Source organism: Trichosurus vulpecula, chromosome 4, assembly GCF_011100635.1.
Source record: "Trichosurus vulpecula isolate mTriVul1 chromosome 4, mTriVul1.pri, whole genome shotgun sequence".
Taxonomy (NCBI): Eukaryota; Metazoa; Chordata; class Mammalia; order Diprotodontia; family Phalangeridae; genus Trichosurus; species Trichosurus vulpecula.
In genome coordinates this window covers 109502196-109514852 of record NC_050576.1, presented here as the reverse complement: position 1 = coordinate 109514852, position 12657 = coordinate 109502196, and the positions used below count along the sequence as shown (strand labels likewise).

General features: G+C 43.1%; 1 protein-coding gene across 11 annotated transcripts in view; it reads right to left on the bottom strand.

Annotated features, from left to right (window-relative positions):
- Positions 1-12657, bottom strand: part of LOC118846649 (complement receptor type 2-like) — a 50975-nt gene that overhangs the window by 16958 nt on the left and 21360 nt on the right. For 2 of the 11 annotated variants that reach the window (XM_036755405.1, XM_036755414.1), the window contains 13 exons: positions 12249-12425; positions 11236-11643; positions 10538-10714; positions 9520-9927; positions 8829-9005; positions 7815-8222; positions 7125-7301; positions 6111-6518; positions 5421-5597; positions 4406-4813; positions 1984-2160; positions 1816-1903; positions 1358-1446 (listed from right to left, as the gene is read on the bottom strand). In XM_036755405.1, the coding sequence (XP_036611300.1) occupies positions 1358-1446; positions 1816-1903; positions 1984-2160; positions 4406-4813; positions 5421-5597; positions 6111-6518; positions 7125-7301; positions 7815-8222; positions 8829-9005; positions 9520-9927; positions 10538-10714; positions 11236-11643; positions 12249-12425 (3279 nt within the window). Of the gene's footprint in view, positions 1-1357; positions 1447-1815; positions 1904-1983; positions 2177-4405; positions 4814-5420; positions 5598-6110; positions 6519-7124; positions 7302-7814; positions 8223-8828; positions 9006-9519; positions 9928-10537; positions 10715-11235; positions 11644-12248; positions 12426-12657 lie in introns of those variants that run through there. The other 9 variants (XM_036755407.1, XM_036755410.1, XM_036755409.1 and 6 more) reach the window with 9 other exon arrangements.

The following is a 12657-nucleotide window of genomic DNA, read 5'->3' as shown; positions in this document are numbered from 1 at the left end:
TGTTTCTTGCTTTTGTATCACCAGAACCTAGCATAGTGACTTTATGTACTAGTCACTTAAAATGTGTCTTGAATTTGATGGTCATACACACCAATTTGTCATAGCCTTAACAAGTTTGAGCAGGAAAAAGAAAGACACCTTGGCAATTAGGGAAAAATTTGTTCCAAGATCCTTCATTGATACAACTTATGAATGACTATTGCAAAAGGAAGTAGCTTAACTCACATTTATAGAATACGGACATCCCAGGATAATTCTGAGTCATAACAAGAGAAAGAAGGCACTAAAAAGCAGGCCCACAAAGAAAAATGGCAAACTATTAACAACAACATGAAATGGTTCAAATCACTAGTAAATAATAAGAGAAATACATATCAAAACAACCTTGAAGTTTCACTGCACACCCTGAAAATTGGCAAGGATAACACCAGTCAATGGTGAAAGAGCTATGAAGTTGCCACACTAGTCATTGTTGGTGAATCAACATAATAATTTTGGAAAGTGACTTGGAATTATGCAAATAAAATCGCTAAAATATTCATATTCTTTGACCCAGAGATTCCATTACTAGACTTATATCCTAAGGAAGTCACTGATTAGGAAGAAAGCTCTTATATACACCAAATATTTATACTTTTGCTTTTTATGAAAGCAAAGAACTGGAAACAAAGCAGACACTCATCAGTTGGGAAATGGCTAAATAAATTGTGGTACATGAATGCAGTGCCATCTCACTGTACTGTAATAATGAATATGATGAAAACAGAAGAGCATAGAAAGATTTATACAACCTGATGCAGAGTGAAGTAGAAGAGCCAAGAAAACATACATAATGACAGTGTGACCAGAAAGAACAATCACAAAATAATCAAAAGTGGATGCTGCAAAATTGTAAAGAACAAACATGGCTCCAAAAAAGATATAAGAAGACACCCACACCTCACACCTTTGCAGAGATTGGAGGCCCATGGATTGCATGTGTTTTCAGACTATTCCAATGTACTGGTTAGTTCTGTTGACTTTTTCTCTTCTTTTTTCCTTTTCCCTTAAAAATATTATTTGTTATATGAAATGTTTCTATGGGAAGGAAAAGGGAAGAGATGCTAGTAGAAATTTTGATGATATAAAAAAAAACCCTTTATCAAAGCTAGAAGAGTTATGGTGATTAGGTAGTAAACCTATTTTATAAAATTCCTATCTTGACCAAGTTTGTCCCCTTTAACCTACTCTCACAAAATATTTTTGGAAAGATTTTTCAAACCCTATCAAAATTAGTACCATATCAACTTTTCAAAGGATTTAAGACAAAACTTGCTTCAATTACTCCCCCTAAATAAAAAATGTTAGGGTTACTCACCTTTACAAAGTGGAATCTTTTGGAACCAAAACCTATTCCCCGCCTCAGGATTCCAACAGAGCTTATAAACATGGCCAGTTAATTGGAACCTAGAGACAGATGGTAATATAGCTTAAACCTCCCAATGTCCATTCCTATCTGGCCCACGCCATTTAGAGCCAAAGTAGGTACCACCGAGCTAGGGCTTTTGGTGGATGAAACGCCACAGACTTAAAACTTTCACTACTAGAAACTTTATCAAGAAACATCTCAACTACTTATAGCAGTTTTATTTCCACACGTAGAAAAGCCCAAGAGTTAAGGATACTTGTTAAATCAAGGTCTAGAACCCCACATGTAGTGTTGGGTGACAAGGAAGAGTTTTTAAAGGAAATCACTAGGCTAAGCTAATAATTAATGCACAGAAGTAAGACAGCTCATTAAAAGCTCTTATTCAAGCTGTATCAATTCACACTTACCCCTCTTGGCAAGAGGAATTAACTGGAACCACAGGACTGCCATCTGAGGGTAACTGTAATTGTTCTTCTATAGTTTCACATGATGCTTCTAAAGAAGCGAGACTAAGATCACTTAAGGATACCTCAGAATTAACAAGAAAAAGTAGCCCAAGTTGGAACCATTGGTACCTTCACACCATGGGGCAGAAAGACTCCAAGCTCCTGAAGACATACAGTAAATTGATTTGTTTCCTAGAAGCACGTATCCAGGGTCACAGGTATAATCTACAGACATGCCAGGAGCAAAGTGGCCTCTCTCCCAACCTGTGTGCTGACCATGGAGTATCTGAGGAGGTGGCAGACACTCTGAAGAAAAAGTATTCTTTATGTAAAAACACCAAATAAAAGGAATTCATGTTAAAATCAGTCTGAAACTTTCTAGCAGAAGACCACTGAGTTTCATTCAATCAAAGAATAATTTTTCCTGTCCTAAGACAAAGTGACAACCTTGGGAGGGGCCTTTCATTTCCTATTCAATTCTATAGTTGTCTAACAAGATCACATTAGGGTATTCTTGTTTTCAAAAGACATAAGAGAGAAACCATTTGCAAAGCTTTCTACAATTACAATTACATTACACTTAGTATACTGTTTCAGAGGACCATAGACCCAGGGACATATCAGAGGCTCATTTTATTGAGAATATTCACTGAGAGCTCCCTCTTCTGCATTCTTCCTCATTTCACACCACCCAGATGTCTTCTGCCACTATCTCCTCTTTCCCCCACTTCACATTAAGACATAGCCCCTCTCTATGCCAAAGTAAATCCCTCTACATGCGTAAGTGATCTCATTCCATCCCACCTTCTCCAGCAGATCGTTCCTTCTATTATTTCTCCTTTCTCACTTAGCTTCAATCTTTCCTTGTCTACTGACTACTTTTTCTGGACTGCCATTATCTGCCCCATCCACAAAAATCCTCACTTGATCCATCCATTGCTAACAACAGTTGTACTTCATCTCTCTTGCATTTTGTGACTAAACTGCTTGAGGCCATCTATAACTTCCTTTCTAACACAAACTGCTTTCCAACCTCATAATTTGACAGAACACTGCTCTCTCCAAAGTTGCTGATGGACTCTCTGTATGGCCTTTTTCTTAATTCTCATCCTTCGTGACCTCTCTGCAGCCTCTGAAATAGTGGGTTATTCTCTTCTTCTTGACACTCTTTTCTCTTTGGGTCTTTGGGACGCTAATCTCTCTTGATTCTCAAAGATGGTCATGCCCACTAGCCATGGATGTCCCACAAGGCTCTGTCAAGGGCCCTCTTCTCTTCTACCTCTGTACTATTAAGTTTGATTATGTCATCAGCTTCCATGCATTCAGTTATCATCTCTATGCTGATGATTCTGAAATCTAATGAGCCAACCCTAAGCTCTCTGCTCTCACACTCCAACTACATGGTAAATATCTCAAACTGGAGATCCTGTAGACATTTTAATTTATCATGTTCAAAACTAGACCATATCTTTTCTCCCACATTTTTCCCTCTTTCACAGTTTTCAATTACTATCAAAAGAATCACCATCCTCCTAGTCCCTCAATACTGGAACCTAAAAGTCACCCTTGACTCCTCGTTCTCTCTCACTCTCACAACCAAATATGCCAAGGTCTATTGACCTTTGCAACATTTCTCCCATAAACTCCACTTTTCCTCTGACATCGCTATTGCTGTGATCCAGGGTCTCTTTGCTTTAAACCTGGACTACTGTAATAGACTGCTAGTTGGTCTCCTTATCACCCACTCAATCTATCCTCCGCACAGCTATTAAAGTGATCTTACCATGTCACCATCCTAATCAATATAATACAATGACTCCCTATACTTTCAGGATCAAATATAAAATACAGTGTTTGATGTTCAAAGCCTTGCATAATCTGATTCCCAAACCCTACCCACCTTTTCTAGTCTTGTACCTACCACCTGAACATATAATCTGGATCCAGTGAAAATGGCATCTTTGCTATTACTCGAACAAGATAGTTTTATCTCCTGCTTCCAAGCACTCGTGCTGGCTGTCCCACGTACATGAAATATTCTCCCTCCTCACTTCCAAAACCTAGTTTCCCTGCCTTCCTTCAAGACTCAAATAAATATCATGTTTTTAATTCTATTGCCTTCTCAGTGTTAATTATTTGCAATTTATCTTGCATATAGCTTGTTAGTACATAGGTAACGCATGTTGTCTCTACCCACTGGACTAAAAACTAACTGAGAATAAGGATAGTCTTTTACATTTCTTTATTTCCGCAGCACTTAAAACAGTGCCTGCCACAGAGTACGTACTTATTAATGTTTAGTGACTGAGGATGTAAATGAAGCGAAGAAAGGGCAAGTGATATGCAGAAGGTCACATAGATCTAACATCAGCATTGAGGAAATGGGAAAACTAAACCTATTTCATTATTGGTTTGAATGGCTACTTAAATATTTTAAAAATATATTCTAAAGTCACCATGATATTTTAAAGAGTAGCTTTTAATAAAGGAGAAGAAGACACAAAAAACCAAAAAAAGTTACCTTTCCTTTCCTTAGGTATTTTTCACTCACCCTTTTCACAGACCGGCATTTCAGGAACCCATGTTCCACTGGCACTACAGCGGATCTGCCTGCTGCCCTTCAGGGTGAAGCCAATGTCACAATGAAATACCACAGTGTCATTATAGAAATATGGGGGTCCCTGTTCAGATATCTTGTAGCCATTTGGAACTCTGGGATGGAGGCACTGAATAGAGGAGGCAGAAAGCTCACACCGAGGGGCAGCTGCACTCCAAATCCCCTTGCCTTCTTGGTCACTTTTACAGTGGATGGTGCTCTCTCCAATGAGGTTGAATTTCACTCCTCTTTCTGGGTCAGCGTTGCATTCATAAGTTACTTTGGTTCCATATGGAACATCTTCTGCAGAACTACCTGTATATTTCCCATTTTCAATCACAGGAGGAGGAGGGCACAGGATTGCTAGAGAGAAGAGAGATGGAGACTACAGGATTCTTGCATACTAACCCAAGGACAGTTTCTGCAGGAAAGACTAGGTCTAAATGAAGCTGGAGGACAACTTGCCCTTGCAATTCCTATGACTAGTGTGCATAAAAGTGAATGAGTGCATTCAGGTAAAATAAAATTACACATAGAAAACATTGCATTGAAGAGTAATCCTCAGGATGCCAAACCTGCTGTACCATAATGGCTACATCAACACTAAATGATTATACCCAGTGGGATAATGGTCAGGGGCTGCTGACTAGTGCAAGGTTCTCTGCACGTGGGGACTAGGTACTAGGTTCTAGTGACTGTCGTTGCGAGTTTTCCCGTTGCCAACAGGGTATATGGTGGCTGTGCTGCATTTGCAGACCTCTGCAGCCTTGTGCCTATTTGATGATCCCTTTGATAGGTCCCAGGGTTCACAAAGGGGCCTTTCTATTCTGAAGCTTTGGGATGCAAACTCATGAAATGACAATGTAAAGTATTAGACAAACTGACGAATGGCAGCTTTCATTATGGCTGGGGATGTGTGGGCCTGGGACTCTGAGAAACAACCACAGAACAAAGTCAACACCACAAGCACCTTTACAGTGAGGTACAAGAGGCTTCCAGACTCCTTCAGCAGTACAGTGAATGGTCTCTTCTCCTACTAGTGAATAGCCGAGATCACAACTGTAGGTTATAGATGTCCCAGGTTCCAAAAGTCCCACAGTGCTGCCTGTGTGCTGCCCATGGGGGATCTCAGGAAGGGGCTGGCACGCTGAAGAAAGAGTTTCCCACATCAAACACCAGCAGAAAGAAATGGAACAGCCTAACACAGAGCTCCAACTGACCAGGGAGAAACCATGGCAGCAAAAGGGCCTCACCACACCAAGTGGATCCTCTTGCTTCCCTAGAGATACTGCTACTTTCAGAAAGTGATGCTTTCTGTTCTTAGCCTTCCTTCTCTATATAGTATAAATCAAGAGATCCTTGTCACAGGATTCCAAAGAAAAGCTATGCTAAGCTTATACTTTGCATACTGTTTACTATGACCATTAGATGAACAGGGACCAGAGAATGCACTTGTTTTACGGGATTCTCCAAGCTGGAGAATTCCACACAGCCATCAAAGCACCACAATTTTGAGTCATGCAGCAAGTTACAGGAATGGCTGATGAAAATGGGGAAAACATGAAGGCCCCTTTCCATTTCAATGATCTCCTTCCCCCAGATAGATTCTCCCAAAAGAGAGAAGTAAAACTTCTGCTTGCCTTTTGGTGATCTCACTCACCCTTTTCACAGATTGGTGCTTCAGGATCCCAGGTTGCATTGGCGTTACAGCGGATCTGCCTGCTGCCCTTCAGGGTGAAGCCAATGTCACAACGAAATACCACAGTGTCATTATAAAAATATGGGGGTCCCTGTCCAGATATCTTGTAGCCATTTGGAACTCTGGGATGGAGGCACTGAATAGAGGAGGCAGAAAGCTCACACCGAGGGGCAGCTGCACTCCAAATCCCCTTGCCTTCTTGGTCACTTTTACAGTGGATGGTGCTTTCTCCAATGAGGTTGAATTTCACTCCTCTTTCTGGGTCAGCGTTGCATTCATAAGTTACTTTGGTTCCGTATGGAACATCTTCTGCAGAACTACCTGTATATTTCCCATTTTCAATCACAGGAGGAGGAGGGCACAGGATTGCTAGAGAGAAGAGAGATGGAGACTACAGGATTCTTGCATACTAACCCAAGGACAGTTTCTGCAGGAAAGACTAGGTCTGAATGAAGCTGGAGGACAACTTGCCCTTGCAGTTCCTATGACTAGTGTGCATAAAAGTGAATGAGTGCATTCAGGTAAACTAAAATTACACATAGGAAACATTGCATTGTAAAGTAATCTTCAGGATCCCAACCTGCTGTACTCTAATGGCTGCATCAACACTAAATGATTATACCCAGTGGGATAATGATCAGGAGCTGCTGACTAGTGCAAGGTTCTCTGCACGTGGGGACTAGGTACTAGGTTCTAGTGACTGTCGTTGCGAGTTTTCCCATTGCCAACAGGGTATATGGTGGCTGTGCTGCATTTGCAGACCTCTGCAGCCTTGTGCCTATTTGATGATCCCTTTGATAGGTCCCAGGGTTCACAAAGGGGCCTTTCTATTCTGAAGCTTTGGGATGCAAACTCATGAAATGACAATGTAAAGTATTAGACAAACTGACGAATGGCAGCTTTCATTATGGCTGGGGATGTGTGGGCCTGGGACTCTGAGAAACAACCACAGAACAAAGTCAACACCACAAGCACCTTTACAGTGAGGTACAAGAGGCTTCCAGACTCCTTCAGCAGTACAGTGAATGGTCTCTTCTCCTACTAGTGAATAGCCGAGATCACAACTGTAGGTTATAGATGTCCCAGGTTCCAAAAGTCCCACAGTGCTGCCTGTGTGCTGCCCGTGGGGGATCTCAGGAAGGGGCTGGCACGCTGAAGAAAGAGTTTCCCACATCAAACACCAGCAGAAAGAAATGGAACAGCCTAACACAGAGCTCCAACTGACCAGGGAGAAACCATGGCAGCAAAAGGGCCTCACCACACCAAGTGGATCCTCTTGCTTCCCTAGAGATACTGCTACTTTCAGAAAGTGATGCTTTCTGTTCTTAGCCTTCCTTCTCTATATAGTATAAATCAAGAGATCCTTGTCACAGGATTCAAAAGAAAAGCTATGCTAAGCTTATACTTTGCATACTGTTTACTATGACCATTAGATGAACAGGGACCAGAGAATGCACTTGTTTTACGGGATTCTCCAAGCTGGAGAATTCCACACAGCCATCAAAGCACCACAATTTTGAGTCATGCAGCAAGTTACAGGAATGGCTGATGAAAATGGGGAAAACATGAAGGCCCCTTTCCATTTCAATGATCTCCTTCCCCCAGATAGATTCTCCCAAAAGAGAGAAGTAAAACTTCTGCTTGCCTTTTGGTGATCTCACTCACCCTTTTCACAGATTGGTGCTTCAGGATCCCAGGTTGCATTGGCGTTACAGCGGATCTGCCTGCTGCCCTTCAGGGTGAAGCCAATGTCACAACGAAATACCACAGTGTCATTATAAAAATATGGGGGTCCCTGTCCAGATATCTTGTAGCCATTTGGAACTCTGGGATGGAGGCACTGAATAGAGGAGGCAGAAAGCTCACACCGAGGGGCAGCTGCACTCCAAATCCCCTTGCCTTCTTGGTCACTTTTACAGTGGATGGTGCTTTCTCCAATGAGGTTGAATTTCACTCCTCTTTCTGGGTCAGCGTTGCATTCATAAGTTACTTTGGTTCCGTGTGGAACATCTTCTGCAGAACTACCTGTATATTTCCCATTTTCAATCACAGGAGGAGGAGGGCACAGGATTGCTAGAGAGAAGAGAGATGGAGACTACAGGATTCTTGCATACTAACCCAAGGACAGTTTCTGCAGGAAAGACTAGGTCTGAATGAAGCTGGAGGACAACTTGCCCTTGCAATTCCTATGACTAGTGTGCATAAAAGTGAATGAGTGCATTCAGGTAAAATAAAATTACACATAGGAAACATTGCATTGTAAAGTAATCTTCAGGATCCCAACCTGCTGTACTCTAATGGCTGCATCAACACTAAATGATTATACCCAGTGGGATAATGATCAGGAGCTGCTGACTAGTGCAAGGTTCTCTGCACGTGGGGACTAGGTACCAGGTTCTAGTGACTGTCGTTGCGAGTTTTCCCATTGCCAACAGGGTATATGGTGGCTGTGCTGCATTTGCAGACATCTGCAGCCTTGTGCCTATTTGATGATCCCTTTGATAGGTCCCAGGGTTCACAAAGGGGCCTTTCTATTCTGAAGCTTTGGGATGCAAACTCATGAAATGACAATGTAAAGTATTAGACAAACTGACGAATGGCAGCTTTCATTATGGCTGGGGATGTGTGGGCCTGGGACTCTGAGAAACAACCACAGAACAAAGTCAACACCACAAGCACCTTTACAGTGAGGTACAAGAGGCTTCCAGACTCCTTCAGCAGTACAGTGAATGGTCTCTTCTCCTACTAGTGAATAGCCGAGATCACAACTGTAGGTTATAGATGTCCCAGGTTCCAAAAGTCCCACAGTGCTGCCTGTGTGCTGCCCGTGGGGGATCTCAGGAAGGGGCTGGCACGCTGAAGAAAGAGTTTCCCACATCAAACACCAGCAGAAAGAAATGGAACAGCCTAACACAGAGCTCCAACTGACCAGGGTGAAACCATGGCAGCAAAAGGGCCTCACCACACTAAGTGGATCCTCTTGCTTCCCTAGAGATACTGCTACTTTCAGAAAGTGATGCTTTCTGTTCTTAGCCTTCCTTCTCTATATAGTATAAATCAAGAGATCCTTGTCACAGGATTCCAAAGAAAAGCTATGCTAAGCTTATACTTTGCATACTGTTTACTATGACCATTAGATGAACAGGGACCAGAGAATGCACTTGTTTTACGGGATTCTCCAAGCTGGAGAATTCCACACAGCCATCAAAGCACCACATTTTTGAGTCATGCAGCAAGTTACAGGAATGGCTGATGAAAATGGGGAAAACATGAAGGCCCCTTTCCATTTCAATGATCTCCTTTCCCCCAGATAGATTCTCCCAAAAGAGAGAAGTAAAACTTCTGCTTGCCTTTTAATAATCTCACTCACCCTTTTCACAGATTGGTGCTTCAGGATCCCAGGTTGCATTGGCACTACAGCGGATCTGCCTGCTGCCCTTCAGGGTGAAGCCAATGTCACAACGAAATACCACAGTGTCATTATAAAAATATGGGGGTCCCTGTCCAGATATCTTGTAGCCATTTGGAACTCTGGGATGGAGGCACTGAATAGAGGAGGCAGAAAGCTCACACTGAGGGGCAGCTGCACTCCAAATCCCCTTGCCTTCTTGGTCACTTTTACAGTGGATGGTGCTTTCTCCAATGAGGTTGAATTTCACTCCTCTTTCTGGGTCAGCGTTGCATTCATAAGTTACTTTGGTTCCGTATGGAACATCTTCTGCAGAACTACCTGTATATTTCCCATTTTCAATCACAGGAGGAGGAGGGCACAGGATTGCTAGAGAGAAGAGAGATGGAGACTACAGGATTCTTGCATACTAACCCAAGGACAGTTTCTGCAGGAAAGACTAGGTCTGAATGAAGCTGGAGGACAACTTGCCCTTGCAGTTCCTATGACTAGTGTGCATAAAAGTGAATGAGTGCATTCAGGTAAACTAAAATTACACATAGGAAACATTGCATTGTAAAGTAATCTTCAGGATCCCAACCTGCTGTACTCTAATGGCTGCATCAACACTAAATGATTATACCCAGTGGGATAATGATCAGGAGCTGCTGACTAGTGCAAGGTTCTCTGCATGTAGGGACTAGGTTCTAGTGACTGTCGTTGCGAGTTTTCCCATCGCCAACAGGGTATATGGTGGCTGTGCTGCATTTGCAGACCTCTGCAGCCTTGTGCCTATTTGATGATCCCTTTGATAGGTCCCAGGGTTCACAAAGGGGCCTTTCTATTCTGAAGCTTTGGGATGCTAAACTCATCAAATGAGAGTATAAAATTTTAAACAAACTTTAAAATGCTGACAAATGACAGCCATCATTATGGCTGGGAACATGTAGGCTTGGGACTCTGAGAAACAACCACAGAACAAAGTCAACACCACAAGCACCTTTACAGTGAGGTACAAGAGGCTTCCAGACTCCTTCAGCAGTACAGCGAATGGTCTCTTCTCCTATTAGTGAATAGCCGAGGTCACAACTGTAGGTTACAGATGTCCCAGGTTCCAAAGTTCCCACAGTGCTGCCTGTGTGCTGCCCGTGGGGGATCTCAGGAAGGGGCTGGCATGCTGAAGAAAGAGTTTCCCACATCAAACACCAGCAGAAAGAAATGGAACAGCCTAACACAGAGCACCAACTGACCAGGCAGAAACCATGGCAGCAAAAGGGCCTCTCCACACCAAGTGGATCCTCTTGCTTCGCTAGAGATACTGCTACTTTCACAAAGTGGCCTCTGCTGCTTTCTGTTCTTAACCTTCCTTCTCTTTATAGTATAAATCAAGAGATCCTTGTCACAGGATTCAAAAGAAAAGCTATACTAAGCTTATACTTTGCATACTGTTTACTATGACCATTAGATGAACAGGGACCAGAGAATGCACTTGTTTTACGGGATTCTCCAAGCTGGAGAATTCCACACAGCCATCAAAGCACCACATTTTTGAGTCATGCAGCAGGTCACAGGAATGGCTAATGAAAATGGTGAAACCATGAAGGCTCCTTTCCATTTCAATGATCTCCTTTCCCCCAGATAGATTCTCGCAAGAGAGAGAAGTAAAACTTCTGCTTGCCTTTTGGTGATCTCACTCACCCTTTTCACAGATTGGTGCTTCAGGATCCCAGGTTGCATTGGCACTACAGCGGATCTGCCTGCTGCCCTTCAGGGTGAAGCCAATGTCACAACGAAATACCACAGTGTCATTATAAAAATATGGGGGTCCCTGTCCAGATATCTTGTAGCCATTTGGAACTCTGGGATGGAGGCACTGAATAGAGGAGGCAGAAAGCTCACACCGAGGGGCAGCTGCACTCCAAATCCCCTTGCTTTCTTGGTCACTTTTACAGTGGATGGTGCTCTCTCCAATGAGGTTGAATTTCACTCCTCTTTCTGGGTCAGCGTTGCATTCATAAGTTACTTTGGTTCCGTATGGAACATCTTCTGCAGAACTACCTGTATATTTCCCATTTTCAATCACAGGAGGAGGAGGGCACAGGATTGCTAGAGAGAAGAGAGATGGAGACTACAGGATTCTTGCATACTAACCCAAGGACAGTTTCTGCAGGAAAGACTAGGTCTAAATGAAGCTGGAGGACAACTTGCCCTTGCAATTCCTATGACTAGTGTGCATAAAAGTGAATGAGTGCATTCAGGTAAACTAAAATTACACATAGGAAACACTGCATTGTAAAGTAATCCTCAGGATCCCAACCTGCTGTACCGTAATGGCTGCATCAACACTAAATGATTATACCCAGTGGGATAATGATCAGGGGCTGCTGACTAGTGCAAGGTTCTCTGCACGTGGGGACTAGGTACCAGGTTCTAGTGACTGTCATTGCGAGTTTTCCCATTGCCAACAGGGTATATGGTGGCTGTGCTGCATTTGCAGACATTCGCAGCCTTTGCCTATTTGATGATCCCTTTGATAGGTCCCAGGGTTCACAAAGGGGCCTTTCTATTCTGAAGCTTTGGGATGCAAACTCATGAAATGACAATGTAAAGTATTAGACAAACTGATGAATGGCAGCTTTCATTATGGCTGGGGATGTGTGGGCCTGGGACTCTGAGAAACAACCACAGAACAAAGTCAACACCACAAGCACCTTTACAGTGAGGTACAAGAGGCTTCCAGACTCCTTCAGCAGTACAGTGAATGGTCTCTTCTCCTACTAGTGAATAGCCGAGATCACAACTGTAGGTTATAGATGTCCCAGGTTCCAAAAGTCCCACAGTGCTGCCTGTGTGCTGCCCATGGGGGATCTCAGGAAGGGGCTGGCACGCTGAAGAAAGAGTTTCCCACATCAAACACCAGCAGAAAGAAATGGAACAGCCTAACACAGAGCTCCAACTGACCAGGGAGAAACCATGGCAGCAAAAGGGCCTCACCACACTAAGTGGATCCTCTTGCTTCCCTAGTGATACTGGTACTTTCAAAAAGTGGCCTCTGATGCTTTCTGTTCTTAGGCTTCCTTCTCTATATGCTATAAGTGAAGAGATCCTTGTCACAGGATT